Below are 15,180 nucleotides of genomic sequence, written 5' to 3' on the forward strand. Positions count from 1 at the left end.
AATCAGAATTTTTTTTTGCACCCTAGTTTAGGGGTGCGCCCTTTAGGGGTAGGAATTTTGAAAAAAAAATTGCAAAATCGGAAAGAGCATACCCAAAAACCTATTCAAAGACATGCCACCCGACTTTGTAACTCTTATGGTTGCTGAGAAAAAAATTAAAGAAGAAATGCAGATTTCAACACTCTTTGGGGGGTGGCTCCCAAACGAACCACGTTGGACCCTCGGTTTATTTGGAAAAAGTGCTTGTTTTGATGCCCTCTACAACCCGATTTTTTTTTTTCGAACGGTCGTGTAACACCCTGTATAGGTAAGCACAATATTTTTAGTTTCAATTTCATTACACATTATCTACGCATTTTTAGCATAAAAAACATCGTGACTGGCATTTTTTAGCAATGGCAAAGAGCAAACTCTATTTATCTCAACCAAGGAAAAGCAAAAAGCTACGCATGAAAAAGATAGCTTTAATGTAAGTCTAACAGTTATTTTTTTATATGATGTAAATATTTACTCTGTTATTCTCCTCAGGAGGGGGAAGGCTATCGGAAAAAATTCGCAAAATGTTCCGAAACTCCAAAGCGTTGGTACAAATGAAAACCAAATTTCGACTGAAACCATTCTCGATTTTGAAGGGCAATTGGTAGTGTCTAACCATACTGACTGCAGAGAACAAATGATGGATGAATTTATCAATTCCAAATCCTCCTGTTATATTGATTCCGATATTTCAAACGCAGGAAGTGTTAGAGACTGCTCAGATAACGAGATTTCTGGAGATGATTCAGAAGATAGGTCCTTGGTTTATGAGCAAAGCGATATGGACATAAGTGAAGATACGGACCTTGAGGAACTTTGCTACGAAAAAGCCACAGCCAATAGTAGTTTGTTCAAAACAAGCGGTAGACGAATTGTGAACATTTCATACCTTTTCAGTCAATTGAAATCTTTGAAGCATGAAGGTATGTACCTACATTTAAAAAAATTGATTAGGCGATTGATCGATTTATTTATTACGTTTCAGGTTTTAACTGTTCGTTTTTTGACTTAAACCTTGTTTCTGAAAAAATTGAGGGTTTACATAGCGTTTTCTCCTTTAAATGTGAAGTATGTAATATTATTCAAAATATAAGGACCGAAGATCCAGATAATAATGTAAACGTAAACTTGATGGCTGCAATTGGTTGTATAAGTGCTGGTATCGGTTATTCGCAACTTTCTGAAATTCTTGCATCATTGGATGTCCCTAATATGTCACACACAACGTACAGCAAACATCACAACCAGTTGTTTTCGGTTATACAAACCAAAAATGAGGAACTTATGGTAAACGCTGGAAAAGAAGAGGCTTTGTTGGCGAAAACTTCCGGTGAAGTAAATAGTAAAGGAATACCGATTATATCCGTTATAGTTGATGGAGCTTGGAGCAAGCGCTCATACCGAACAAACTATAATGCTTTATCTGGAGTTGTAAGTGTATCTGTAAACGCAATTAACAATATATTCTAGAACTTTCTGTATTTTAGGCATGTATTATAGGAGCAAAGACAAAAAAACTTTTGTACATTGGAGTTCGGAATAAGTACTGTTACGTATGCGCAAGAGCAACAGTTTTAAAAGATCATGATTGCTTCCAAAATTGGCATGGAACTTCTACATCAATGGAAGCTGACATTATTGTGGAAGGTTTTAAAAAGTCTGTAAAAACGCACAATTTGATATATGGGAGAGTGATAGGCGACGGTGATAGTAGCGTTTATAGAAAGTTGACAGAAGCAGCACCATATGGACCGACATTTGTAATACAAAAAATTGAATGCCGTAACCATCTACTTCGAAATTATTTGAACAAAATCTCAGAAATTTCAAAAGATTCGAATTTTCCAATAGCACTACGAAAGAAGGTTACTAATAGCGACACATTGGGTCGCTTCCGGAATGCGGTGACTAAAGCTATTGAACACAGGAAAAACGAAAATAAACCATTTGATGAGAAAACAAATTCATTGAAAGGGGATATTTTAAATGGCCCAAAACATATATTTGGGGACCACAGTGCATGTGACGATTACTTTTGCAAGGGCGGGGAGGTAAGAATTTCATGTTTAAAGTTATCTGTGCCACACATAACCTTTTTTTTTATTTAGGAAAACCTTGTACCTGATCTACAATCATGCGGTTTGTATAATGTAGTGAAATCTATAAACATGCGATTGGCAAACAATGCTGCCAGTCTGCTACATGACGTTGACACCAAGGCCGCCGAAACCTACAATGCTATAGTCGCCAAGTTTGTAGGAGGAAAAAGAATTAACTTTTCGTTAAAGAATTCTTACCAAATAAGATGTATGGCGGCGGCAATTTCTTATAATTCATCTGGAAGTTTTATGGCAATTATTTTAGAAGAACTATCTGAATTGGCTGCAGGAACTTATTTAGAAAAGTATTTAGTAAAGAGAAGTAAAGCCAGAGAAATTCGGAGACAAGGTAGCAATACGTCCCTGGTTAATGATTTATGAACACATTTTGTGCGTTTTAGGAAAATGTGTGAAGAGGAAAAAATTTGCTACAACAGATAGATCTTATGGTCCAGAGGCGTCTAACATTATAGCAGATATGGACTTACACAAAAAAGTGTAACGAATTTTTACGTGAATTGGATCAAGCAGACAAAGAATTAATTTTTCGTTCATCATTGTTGCAATCTGGGTCAGTTGTTTGGAAGAGTGAAAGGATGAAACGAATTACCGCGTCAAATTTTGGAAAAATATGTAAACTGCGGAATAGTACTTCAACAGCAAAAACAGTTTCAGCATTATTATACTCTTCTTTTAAAGGTTCCAGTGCTACACAATTTGGTTTAGAAAGTGAAGAAACCGCAATTGCTTTATTCGAAAGTAAATATAATAAAAAGGTAAACAAAAGCGGCTTAGTAATAGATCCAAGTATTTCTTATTTGGCATGTTCTCCGGATGGCCTAGTAGACAATAATGCGATTATTGAAATAAAAAGTTCGGATAAATCTGGTCTTTTGTCACCAACTGATGCGATACTGCAAAAAAAAAAATTGATTATTGCTTGCTGGAGAATGATTACACTAAAACGAAACCACAATTATTTTTATCAGGTGCAGGGTTTGTTACATACAACTCAACGGGAAGTATGCTTTTTTATATTGTATACCAGAGGAGGATTTCATGTTGAAGAAATTTTAAGGTAATTATTACAAATTTTTATTTATTGACGTTTATTTGTTATATTTTTAGGGACGATTCTTTTTGGTCACAGTACATGGAAAAACGGCTACGTGATTTTTATATGTACAGTTTACTACCTGAATTAGTAGACCCGAGAAGATCTCGCCAACAAGAAATTAGGAAGGTTTACCTTACAAAATAATTTTTCATGTAATTACTGTTATACTATACAATGTACATTTTTTTTTATTAGGAAAGTGGAAGAATGTTATTTTTAATTGTTCGTATTAGAGGTTATAAATAAAATTTCCAATGTTGCGATGATTTTTATTTTATCAAAACGATAAAACGCAAAATAAAAATCGGAAAATTTCACTGTAATCGGATGGGCCGTTTCTGAGAACAAAGTGCATAAAATTTGCGGACGACGACTATGACGACGACAACAGACGGACCGACACTTTTAAAAAACACTTTTTGGCGTCCTTGGGTCATGAAACGTCGAGAAAAATTAAAATTAACAAAATTTTTGTTTGGTCGATTACCTACAATACTTTCTTTACGTATGTGGCGGAAAGTAAAAGCAAGATTTTCTGTAAATACTGAAAAATATTACATTTTGTTTGTATTATTTGTATATAGGAAAAATTAAAATAAAGAAGTAAAATTAGGGAGCAGCATTATTGTGCATCGAAATAATAAAACAGTTTACAAAAGAAGTAGATAATACAGGTAGGTATAGTAATTATAATTACCGTCTCTTTTGATATGTAAATGAGTTACATACCTGGAACAGCTTCAATACGGCCCAAGGCAATGTGTAGTTTAAGTTGCCTATCTCTACAATATTTTTTCTGTGTAACACGCATTTTATAAAAAACTTTTTATGAAGATTAAAACTAAACCAAATTAATTGAAATAACTTTGTATATACTTTCTTAATGTAACCCAACGTGACATTAATTGTATGCATTTAGTTTTTTAATAACCTTAACACACGTCTGTAAATTTAATCTTATCGTAATACAAAAAATCTCCTTCGCAGTAAATATACAAGCAAATTTTGACCCAAAAAATGCATACATCAAATTTTATGTTATAATGCAATGTAATAAAATATCCTAATCCTTTCCAAAATAATTTCCTGAACCAGGAAATTGATAAAAAGTTCTGCATTTGAGGTTTCATTTCAGTGAGACATGTGTGTGGCCTATCCCCTGTTTCTATCCGCCTTAACGTATTACGATCACGCCGTTCAACATAAAAATATCGACAATCAGTGCCTTGCTTTAGCCCAAATACCCAAGGGCCATCTATACGCCGTCCATGGTTGCGATTATCCTGAATTTCTACATCGCTGTCTTCAGATACAGGTGCACCATCACCGGCTAGCATCCTTCCTCGATTATATTTTCGCCGTCCAGCAAATCTTGCTTCGTCGATTTGTATTGGATTGTCGTCATCGCCAGTCATTCTTCTCCTTGTTCGAATAATGGATCCGCACACCTCTCGGCACATGTTGAACCAATCGGTAACCGTTGCAGATGATTTTCCAGTTAGCGTGACCGTACTGTTCGTTGGGATCTCCATCACAAACAAGAACACTAGCTCCAAAATTTCGCACAAACTCAAATTACAGTGTAATCTATTGTTCACATCAGTGTAATGAAAAAATTGATTTCCTTTACGTACAGAGCGGTAGGTTTGGCAGCCTTTACGAGGACACCTGAATATAGGCCTGTATTCTCCATTTCTGTCGCGTCTTCTTTTCTGCTGCATTTCACTGCCACATCTGTGACATGGTTCTACATCCTCCGCTGCATCCAAAAGTTGTCTTTCTTGCAGATAAGCGGCTGCCAATTCTTCGTTTAGAATAACGTTATTGTAAAAATCTTTCAGCAACATGATCAATATTGAAAATGTCTGAGTACTGAAAGTCAGGGCTGTGGAAATTCACTTAAGTACAATCATTATCACCCTGATGTCCAATAGCGGTCGATGGTTGGGGTGATTATAAATAGGTGATTAACGAAAGCGGCATAATAATAGAAAGCTGTACTTTCATCCCATTATGGATGCAGTTATTCTCGTCATAAACAAATTTTAAGGGAATGTTAATTAATGCTTCTTATGGGATCATTAGTGACTTTAAATAACAGCACCCCATAATGAGCCTATTAATCTCTTTCTTATAATTACATTAATAAACCTTAGCTAGAAGGTTATACGATAATAATAAAAAATAGCAATTTATAATTGCCGTAATTTGGTTTTTGAATTTTGGAAACACTGTTTATTTTTGTGATGGAGATCACATGCTAGGTGCTAGGTACATTCTTACACTGCAGACCGCACGCTATAGTGTTATTCATATTGGTAGACCGCACGCGAAAGCGGCACCGAATAATTTTAGAGCATTATATTGTTCTAAAGAGAGCCAACGAGTTTGGCTTGGATGTAAAATCTTGTGAATTTTCGTTTGCGTAAAGTTTTGAAACTCTTTTAGAGCTTCAATCCTTTTGGGACTATTGGCTACGTAATTATAAATATTGCGGACACAATCTTCCACAGCTCTGGGGAGCTTTAAGCAAGCATTTGATGCACAGAGCGCAAAACTGTGGCAAATGCATTTAAATAAGAAAATATGAGGTATATCCCTTTTTAACTTTGACATAACAGAGTGGTGTGCACCAACCATTACGTTTGCACCATCACAGGCGAACCCGATTAGATTCTCTAAGTGGGGGATATTTTTCTCTTGAAAAAAACGCACGATTTCCCTATATATGTCCTCAGCCCTTGATGCCCTTCATTTTAATTAATGTTAAAAAAGTGTCGTGAATCCTGCAAAAATACATAATTAAAGCAAAATAATTTGTTGATGATTGCATCTTACCTATTCTCATAAAAATATCGGGCAACCATAACTAAATGCTTCGAACAACTTAGGTCCGTCGACTCGTCAATAATTATAGAGAATTTGACCTTTTTTAATATATCGTAAAGTTTTTGAGCACTTGCTTGGCCAATTACATTTTTTACCACAGCGGTTGTTTTGGTTCTACCGCATTTTATATTTTTGGCAATCTCGGAATCGCTACAAATGCTCCTTAAAAGTAGCGGAAGATGTTCCGCAATTCTAAATGGCAAATTGTGCTCTGCCACAAAAGCGGAAATATACATATCCGCTTTTTTTGTAGCGGTTTCGATTGATGGACCTTTATTTACAAATGATTTTAGAGTTGGTTGGTTTACTGCCTGCTTTGATTTTTTTCTGTGCGATTCACTATCCTGATGTCGCACCAATTGAAGTTTCCCTGAACTTATATTAATGGTTTTATCGCATATCTTACAATGTGCACAACTTGATTTTTTCGCTTCAATTATCCAATTAAATTCTGCTTCCCATTTTTTTGTATACAATTGATTATATTTCCGTTTTTTTGGTTTGCTGGAACTTGGGGCAGAATCGGAAATATATTCATTCTCTGAATCTGAACTAAAATGGTTGCTATAGAAAATAATGTTCTTTTCCTTTTAAATCTGAATTTTACCTCATTTTATACGTAAACGTAAATAGGTAGTTCTTATTTAAAGGCCGTACGTTTCCTTTAGCAAACACGGAAATCCATGTAATATAAAAACTAACACAATAAAGACTTAAGATTGAAGGGCAGAAGACAGATAACGAACGGGAGCGTGATCGAAGTCCGAAAGAAACTGAATTTTAATTTGCTTTTTCTTTTTGTTTGTTGGATTGAAGTCATTCTCACAAGTTCATTTAAGGTAAGCAAGAATGTTCAGATAAGAGACTTGCAATGTTTTATGAATAGCACACTGTAATTTAATAGACCGGAAAAGGCTCTGTAATTTAATACTATCATGGAATTAATTTAGCATTCCCTGATAATGCCGAGTTAATTTTATGATTATTTTATTTATTTGGCAGCTTCCAGGTCAGTTCAGCGCAAATGCTGCGAAAAAAATATGAAAGAGACAAATAATAGTATTGCGTAACTCAAATCTTTAGCGGTAGAAGTTATATTGATTGCGGTAGAACGGTAGCTTAAAACTCAAAACGGTAGATCTACCGCAAAAACGGTATATCTGGTAACGCTGATGTGGAGAGCTAGAGTATTCCTATCCAACCACGTTTCGATATTTGCTATACCACAGAAACCATAGCATAAGAACGTGCGTTTATGCAACCGCAAGTGCGGTAAAGTGTGGGCAAATTCCACAAAAACACTGATGCATTTAAAGGCAAGCTACCCTGCGAAATTCGATACAGCACAATCTTCAAAAGTTTCTTCTTTATCACTGTCTGTTTCTCGTTGAGAAGAGGACGACAAACTTTTGTCGGTACTCTCAACAATTCGAATTTCGTCCACGTCAGGTTCACAATTTGCGGAAGTGGGTGGTTTTTTTATCAAGCAGTTAATCGCGTTGCTCCTGAAATCTGTCCTCAACATTTTTGCGGGTGGATTTCTACAGTAACCACCTTTTTTGGAAAACGGGGTTTTCTAAAACACCTTAGTTTTTAGCCTGCTGGTTTATTCCATTTTTCTCCTGTTCATTACAAAACATGAGTGCAATTAACAATTTGTAAGAAAGCAGCCAAACACGGAGGCCTTGTTTTTCGACCATTTGCAAATCCAGCTTTTCTAATTTGGGAAAGAGTTTGATTGCTTCTTGAAATCTGTTTTGAATCTATTTTTTAGTTTCAGAGTGTTAATTTAATTTAATTTCGGCAAGGAGCGTGTTTTCTTTCAACCTTTGTCCAAACTGTATACCGCTTTAACATTATTAAAAGTTTATTTTTTCGTCTACTAAAGTGCGTTTCAGATGTGCGTGTAATAAAGGAATGTGCATATAGCGAAAAATTTCAAAGAGCCGCAACACAATTTCCATTTGAAAAGCAGTACCTATTTAAAAGCGCACAAATATGAAAAATACGCTCCATAGCAATAAGGGTTTGAAAGGATCTCCTAGACAATAGTTAATGAGCTTATAATGATTTTATTTACAAACTTAAAATGTACATGGGGGCGTGCAAATGGAGTTTACAGCATTTGTAAAAGTTATATATGAACAAGAAGTATTACGTTATGCAATCTGCGTCAATTTATTCTTCATTCGTGAAGGTGTCTTCAGCAGTCACGTTAATAATTAATCGTTCCACCAAGATGTCCAATTTGTTTGTCCAAGTCCAAGTTTCTTCTTGATCTGTCACATGTTGAAGGTATTTTTTCCAGTTTATAGCAGTGACAAGATCTCTAAAAGATATGGTTTTACTAATTAACCCTTCTCGAATATTCTCTTATCTTCCAAGCTGTTGTAACGTAACGATAATCGAACTTTCTGGTATAAATTTCAGCATTTGTTTAAAACACATCGGCTTTCATGTCCTCGTAGTAGTCGCCCGTTTTCTTGGATTCAATAGGAGCAACCCTTCTTTAAGAAAACCCTCAGAACTCCCAATGTGGATAATTATAAACCTTCGCCCTTTTCCCCGACGGTGCTTTTATGTTCCGATGAATTTGTAGCAGGTGTGCGACCTGTAAAAAATCATTAACGAAAGATTTCTTTCTTGCAAATTCCACTTGCTATTGAACTGCATTTTGCAATTCAAATTTGTCAAATTATCGAGTTTGTCTTTCCCAAAAGTTTTTTATTTGTGGCTTACTTACATACATTATATATATATATATATATATATATATATATAATATATATATATATATATATATATATATATATATATATATAGATTTAAAAAGCGCTAAGGTGAGATCATTTTTACATATATTGCAGATAAGGTGAGATCCATTTGGTAAACCCGAGATCCGTTTTCGGATCTCGCCTTTTTTACTGTGTATATCGAGTCTATTAGCTCGGTCGATCATACAGGAAGCTAAATTTCAATTTTCGCCCGGATCTCAACTTTTAGGTTTTTGTCAAAATTTATACACGCGAAGTTCTTGAGTGATCATCTTAGGGGGCGCTGCTTACGTTATATATAATGCGTTATATTTTAAATAAAGTGAGATCCAAATAAACGGCAACATTGTAAAGCGGTACTCTCGCTTTAAAGTGCGATAGCAAATAATGAAAGAGGTAGCTGTACTATGTGCGCTTTAACGTAAATAATTTGTTATCTGCACCTCGTATGTATTATTCCTAATCCACGTTACGTTACAAGGGCGGATTTGTATTGAAGAGATTAAACTGGTGGATTGAGGAGAAATGTAAAATAACGTTTAGTATATTTTAGTAAGCACATTAAATTAAAAAATTAATAAGAGGGTCATAATGGATTCTAAGGGTATCGTAACTATAAGCTAGGAACACACCTACCACGGTGCCCAATAAGGGAATTTGGTACACTTTCGATGACCACTTGTATTTTAATCAAAAGATGTCAAAATCGTTATTTCTATACCAAGCTCATCGGGAAAAGAACCAAAGATATTACAGCGCTGTCTAAAAAGAGAATTTGGTAAATTGTTTATGATTGATTTTACCAATTAGGTACCGTACGCATTTAGGCAGAACGTACCACGTATTAACCATACGGCAAAAATTGGCCGTTCTGATTGGACCACGGCGAAACGCGGTACGTTTTGTCCAAGTTGGGTCCTAACGCGGTACGGTTTGTCACCGCTTTGGTTTTATCCTGATTTCTTTGGGTTTGGTGTTTACACATGATTGCCGGATAAGTTCGATATTTTTGAACCGAAATTGTCACCTCCATGATTTGAACCAATTTGACTAACCAAGGCATCTTTCTTAAAAAATGAACTTTTTGCAGATTTCGTTACGAAATACTGAACAACCTAATGGTTTACATGTAATCATAAGCAAATAACTTTAGAGTTCTTGTGATTGCTTTTTACCAACCATGCACCATAAGGTACTAGAAGAGAGATAAGAAAGCAATTTGATAATGAGTTCTTTGGATTTGGTATTTACACATGATTGTAGGATGAATTAGATGTTTTTGAACCAAAATGGCCACCTCCATGGTTTGAACCAATTTGACTAAGCAAGGCATCTGTCTTAAAAAATGAACTTTTTGCAGATTTCGTTACGAAATACTGAACAACCTTATGGTTTACATGTAATCATAAGCAAATAACTTTAGAGTTCTTGTGATTGCTTTTACCAACCAGGCACCATACGATACTGGAAGAGAGATAAGGAAGCAATTTGATAATGATTTCTTTGGGTTTGGTGTTTATACATGATTGTAGGATGAATACCTATGCATAATCAATTTTGAAACATTTCAGATAATGCCAAAAAATTATTAAATTAATTATAATGGCAATTGTACCTTGAAAGTGAGTTTGAATTGGGTCCTTTAATTCAAAGATGTAGACTTATGCACCATTATCAGCTGTTAGAAAAAAAAATCATTTCCAACCGGAACTCTTTCCTTCAATAAATAGCTAATCGTTATAATTTATCATCGATGTAAAATAGAGTATTACACTAGGTATTATTTAATTAAATGTTATATTTCAAGCCCCGGGTGCCAAATAATGTTAACGCACCGCTTTATGGAAGAAAGAATACGCGAAGAAATCCCACAGGAAGGCTAACAACCTGTTAAGTATTCGCAAAAGATAATGAAATCTATTTTTAGAACAAGTACATTTGACAACACCGCATGATCTCTCATCACACCAATGTCATTTTATACACTATATGATCTCTACTTAAGTGTATTTATTTTTGGATCTCATCCTAACTGCTTTTTATATGGATAATTTTAATTGTATAATTCCTTTCCCCTCTATAGGGGTAATGATAGAAGGACATATTTCATGTCGTTGGCAACCCAATATACACGAATATTTTTAACTTTAAAGGGGGATCTCAGGTTATCCTACTATTATCCGGATCTCGACTTATATCAATAATAGATATATATATATATATATTTATATATAAATACTGTTGTGTTTTTTTATTAGGCCGCAGTTGGTCGGCATTTATTTACTCTGGAAAGACGTTTATTTCCCATTTTTATGCAGAGGATCGTTGTTTTAGTTCAATTAATGCTCGGCCGGAGTTAATTAAGAAGTTTAAGTCTGGGAAAATCGAATCCGTAATTAGTGTGTTTAAATGTAATAAATTTTGTCTTGTTATTGTTAAATTCGTGGAAGTTAGCAGAGTGCTCGCGCTTTGCACAAGTGTTACTTTAGATAAGGAAACTTTTAGTTGTTTAAGAACGAATTTCATAGGAATTTTGGCGTGGTAAAACTCGTAAAAGTGCCAGTCTAAGTTGATTTACGTTCGGTCATAGTTTCATTTATGCAATTATGCTATTGGTCCGCGGAGTCGACCGTTAAGCCTTTTCGGATCCGACATTCAAATTATTCATGGAAAAGCGTGGCAACGAGATTTGACGATACTGGGGGATAAATGGTTTTGAACAGCGAAGAGAAGGCGCTTATTGTACCGTTTCGCGAAGCCTACGTTTGTCTATGTGAGGATTTTTGGAAAGTTTATTGTAGCGGCGTTTGATAAAGTTACGCCAGTTTATTCGTCGAGTGTTGTTATTTTTGAAAGTCCGGGAACGTGTTTTTACGCCGGCATCGTCGAGGAGTTTAAGGTCTTTGGAAGGAGTTTGTTGGAGAGGAAACGAGCGGTACAATAACGCCATTTTGAGCAGCGAGAGTTCGTTTGTGTTGTATCTTACATCATCTGGAGGAGACGGAACGTTTGTTTAACGCCAGCATCGCCGAGGAGCTGTTGGAGTAGCTGTGTCAGCACATACCTGGGGCCGTGTTTGTGTTTTTTTTTTGTGTGCTTCGGTCGTGGGTGCATTTTGTAAAAAGGATTAGCACCGTGAGTACTGTCATTTTTGTTTTTAAATTTTAATTGTAAGAATCGCCGTCTGAGACGGTTTTGTGTTTCATTTCATGTCAGTCATTTTTTTTTTCGGATTTTGTAAATTTAGCCTTTTAAAATTTTTTTTTGTCATTTATTATTTGTGTGTGTAAAGTAAAAGTCAAGGATTCGAGTTTCTCAAATTTTAAGTTTTCTTTTTTTTCCCGAGTGTGAAATGAGTTTGGTAAAGTAAAAAGGTTTGGATCATCGGTGGGACTTAGATTTCATTCCAGAAGTCAGTTAACAAGGGATTATTTTGTTTGGAATTTAAGGGAGGTATTAGCCACCGACCTGGCGAGGTTGCTACCCCTTGTCCGGACGAAGAAAAGGGGTAGTCGGACTCATTTTACGGGCCCTGAGATTTGTGTTTTTAAGAGTTTGTGTGGGATTGAGCTAGTAAGGGTAAGTTGTGTGGGTATTTTCAGGCTAAGGAAGTTTACTCAACAATATTTAAGCAGTAGAATATATCTAATTGTCTCTTCTATACTTATGTGCATATAGTTACTATCGTTTGAAGTTTTAAACTTGTCTTGACACAAACGATTCTTTGTCGTGGCTCTCCAACACAATGCAAAAAGCGTACTTGAAAATACCTTTCCTTCCCTCGATTTTCCACCCAAAATTTATATTGATTGTTCTTTATGAAATCCCTTTGTGGCCGTTTTGCTTTCAAACTTCAGCAAAAATAAATCATCAAAGCTCCCCGTAGGTAGTAAGATACCTTTATCAATCTTTTTTAATACAACTAAGTATTAGTAGAGTGCTCGTTGCAAAGAAAGTCGTCTAGAAATGACTTCCGTGGGGGTTTTGGTGTCACAAGCTGAAATTCACAAAAAATGAAAGGTCATCATATACTGATTCTAAATGTCAAGGTCGTCCAAAATCGGTCCATGCATTAGGGCACAAAACGCGAAAAACGAGTTAAGCACATGTACGGAAAGACGAAAAAATAACGAATTTTTTGGTATATAAATCAAAATTTTCTTTGTACAGTGAAAGTAATAATAAATTATCAAACGTTTTCAATTACATTGGGTCTTACGGAAGAATTAAACTTCAAACGCGATTATCTCAGTTGGATATCCCTAAAAATTTGACAAATTTTGAGCAACTTTTGCGTTTACATCGTATTATTTAATAAACGGAAGCCTATATCAAAAAGTTTTACTCTTAAAAAAAGTTTCGCTTATCGTTTATCTTTACATTGCACTGAGAATTATAATTTTATGTGCAATAGTAACCAAAATATGTAATTAAAAGTAAAACGAACTTTTTACTCACTTACAAACGAAGCGCTTTCGCTCCGGTGAATACAATCCATCTCTACATTTCCCGTAGCTCCATTTCGCTCTTACTCATAGGTACGTTCTCGACACGGGTATACCAAAGCTTTGCCAATATAATTGATACAGATAATTATTAATTACATAAATCAATGAATGTGAAACTCAAAAAGAGACCAAACCATAATTTTAAGAAACATAAAAAAAATTGTAGATACAGAACATCGGTCATCGCCTTATACTTACAACCCCAGGTAACTTTTTAAATGTGTCATACTAAATGATATGCACTTAATAACAAAACAATAATACCCTAAACTAACACGTAGCAGTAATGTGATTTCTTTTCCTAGGTAAGTGCATTAAAAGAATGACAAATAGAAAAAAATTGATTCCATTTATTTACAACCTTTTCGTCAACTGAGCATTCAGAATCGCCGTGCTCTTAGATGTGATGTCAGTAGAATTTTGCACGATCTTTGGACCATGCTGGGGCATAACTTACCCTTTATACATTCAGTGAGAATTTAGAACAGTTAAATTGTTAGGAATTGGCCGCAATGTGATGAAAATGGGCAAAAGTTCGCTTTTTCTACTAATATAAGTACTATTCATTGTGGGGGGCAATTTTGGACAGGGTGCCATATTTTGATTTAAAAACACACCCTTAAACAGTGAGTATTCTGTTGGTGGCAACTTATGGCTAACTTTTGTCCATTTTCATCACATTGCGGCCAATTCCTAACAATTTAACTGTTCTAAATTCTCACTGAATGTATAAAGGGTAAGTTATGCCCCAGCATGGTCCAAAGATCGTGCAAAATTCTACTGACATCACATCTAAGAGCACGGCGATTCTGAATGCTCAGTTGACGAAAAGGTTGTAAATAAATGGAATCAAATTTTTTCTATTTGTCATTCTTTTAATGCACTTACCTAGGAAAAGAAATCACATTAGTGTTACGTGTTAGTTTAGGGTATTATTGTTTTGTTATTAAGTGCATATCATTTAGTATGACACATTTAAAAAGTTACCTGGGGTTGTAAGTATAAGGCGATGTTCTGTATCTACAATTTTTTTTATGTTTCTTAAAATTATGGTTTGGTCTCTTTTTGAGTTTCACATTCATTGATTTATGTAATTAATAATTATCTGTATCAATTTATATTGGCAAAGCTTTGGTATACCCGTGTCGAGAACGTACCTATGAGTAAGAGCGAAATGGAGCTACGGGAAATGTAGAGATGGATTGTATTCACCGGAGCGAAAGCGCTTCGTTTGTAAGTGAGTAAAAAATTCGTTGTTTTACTTTTAATTACATATTTTGGTTACTATTGCACATAAAATTATAATTCTCAGTGCAATGTAAAGATAAACGATAAGCGAAACTTTTTTTAAGAGTAAAACTTTTTGATATAGGCTTCCGTTTATTAAATAATACGATGTAAACGCAAAAGTTGCATTTTTAGGGATATCGAACTGAGATAATCGCGTTTGAAGTTTAATTCTTCCGTAAAACCCAATGTAATTGGAAACGTTTGATAATTTATTATTACTTTCACTGTACAAAGAAAATTTTGATTTATATACGAAAAAATTCGTTATTTTTTCTTCTTTCCGTACATGTGCTTAACTCGTTTTTCGCGTTTTGTGCCCTAATGCATGGACCGATTTTGGACGGCCTTGACATTTAGAATCAGTATATGATGACCTTTCATTTTTTGTGAATTTCAGCTTGTGACACCAAAACCCCCACGGAAGTCATTTCTAGACGACTTTCTTTGCAACGAGCACTCTACTATAT

The 15,180-nt window shown here is 35.0% G+C and overlaps 1 protein-coding gene across 3 annotated transcripts; it reads left to right on the forward strand.

Moving 5' to 3' along the window:
- The first annotated feature begins 560 nt into the window (after positions 1-560).
- On the forward strand, positions 561-3,448 carry LOC116158935. 3 transcript variants are annotated; one of them, XM_031471807.1, is made up of 7 exons: positions 561-959; positions 1,022-1,467; positions 1,524-2,087; positions 2,145-2,484; positions 2,537-2,783; positions 2,835-3,213; positions 3,264-3,448. In XM_031471807.1, the coding sequence occupies exons 1-5, from the start codon at positions 674-676 to the stop codon at positions 2,635-2,637; spliced, it is 1,737 nt and encodes a 578-aa protein (XP_031327667.1). In that variant the 5' UTR covers positions 561-673; the 3' UTR covers positions 2,638-2,783; positions 2,835-3,213; positions 3,264-3,448. The 3 variants fall into 3 exon arrangements, with proteins under 3 accessions (XP_031327667.1, XP_031327668.1, XP_031327666.1); XM_031471808.1 differs by having other exon boundaries at positions 2,145-2,343; positions 2,401-2,484; positions 2,537-3,213; XM_031471806.1 differs by having other exon boundaries at positions 2,537-3,213.
- Positions 3,449-15,180: the final 11,732 nt, after the last annotated feature.

This window comes from Photinus pyralis, unplaced genomic scaffold (assembly GCF_008802855.1).
Source record: "Photinus pyralis isolate 1611_PpyrPB1 unplaced genomic scaffold, Ppyr1.3 Ppyr1.4_LG1, whole genome shotgun sequence".
In the NCBI taxonomy this organism is placed as follows: Eukaryota; Metazoa; Arthropoda; class Insecta; order Coleoptera; family Lampyridae; genus Photinus; species Photinus pyralis.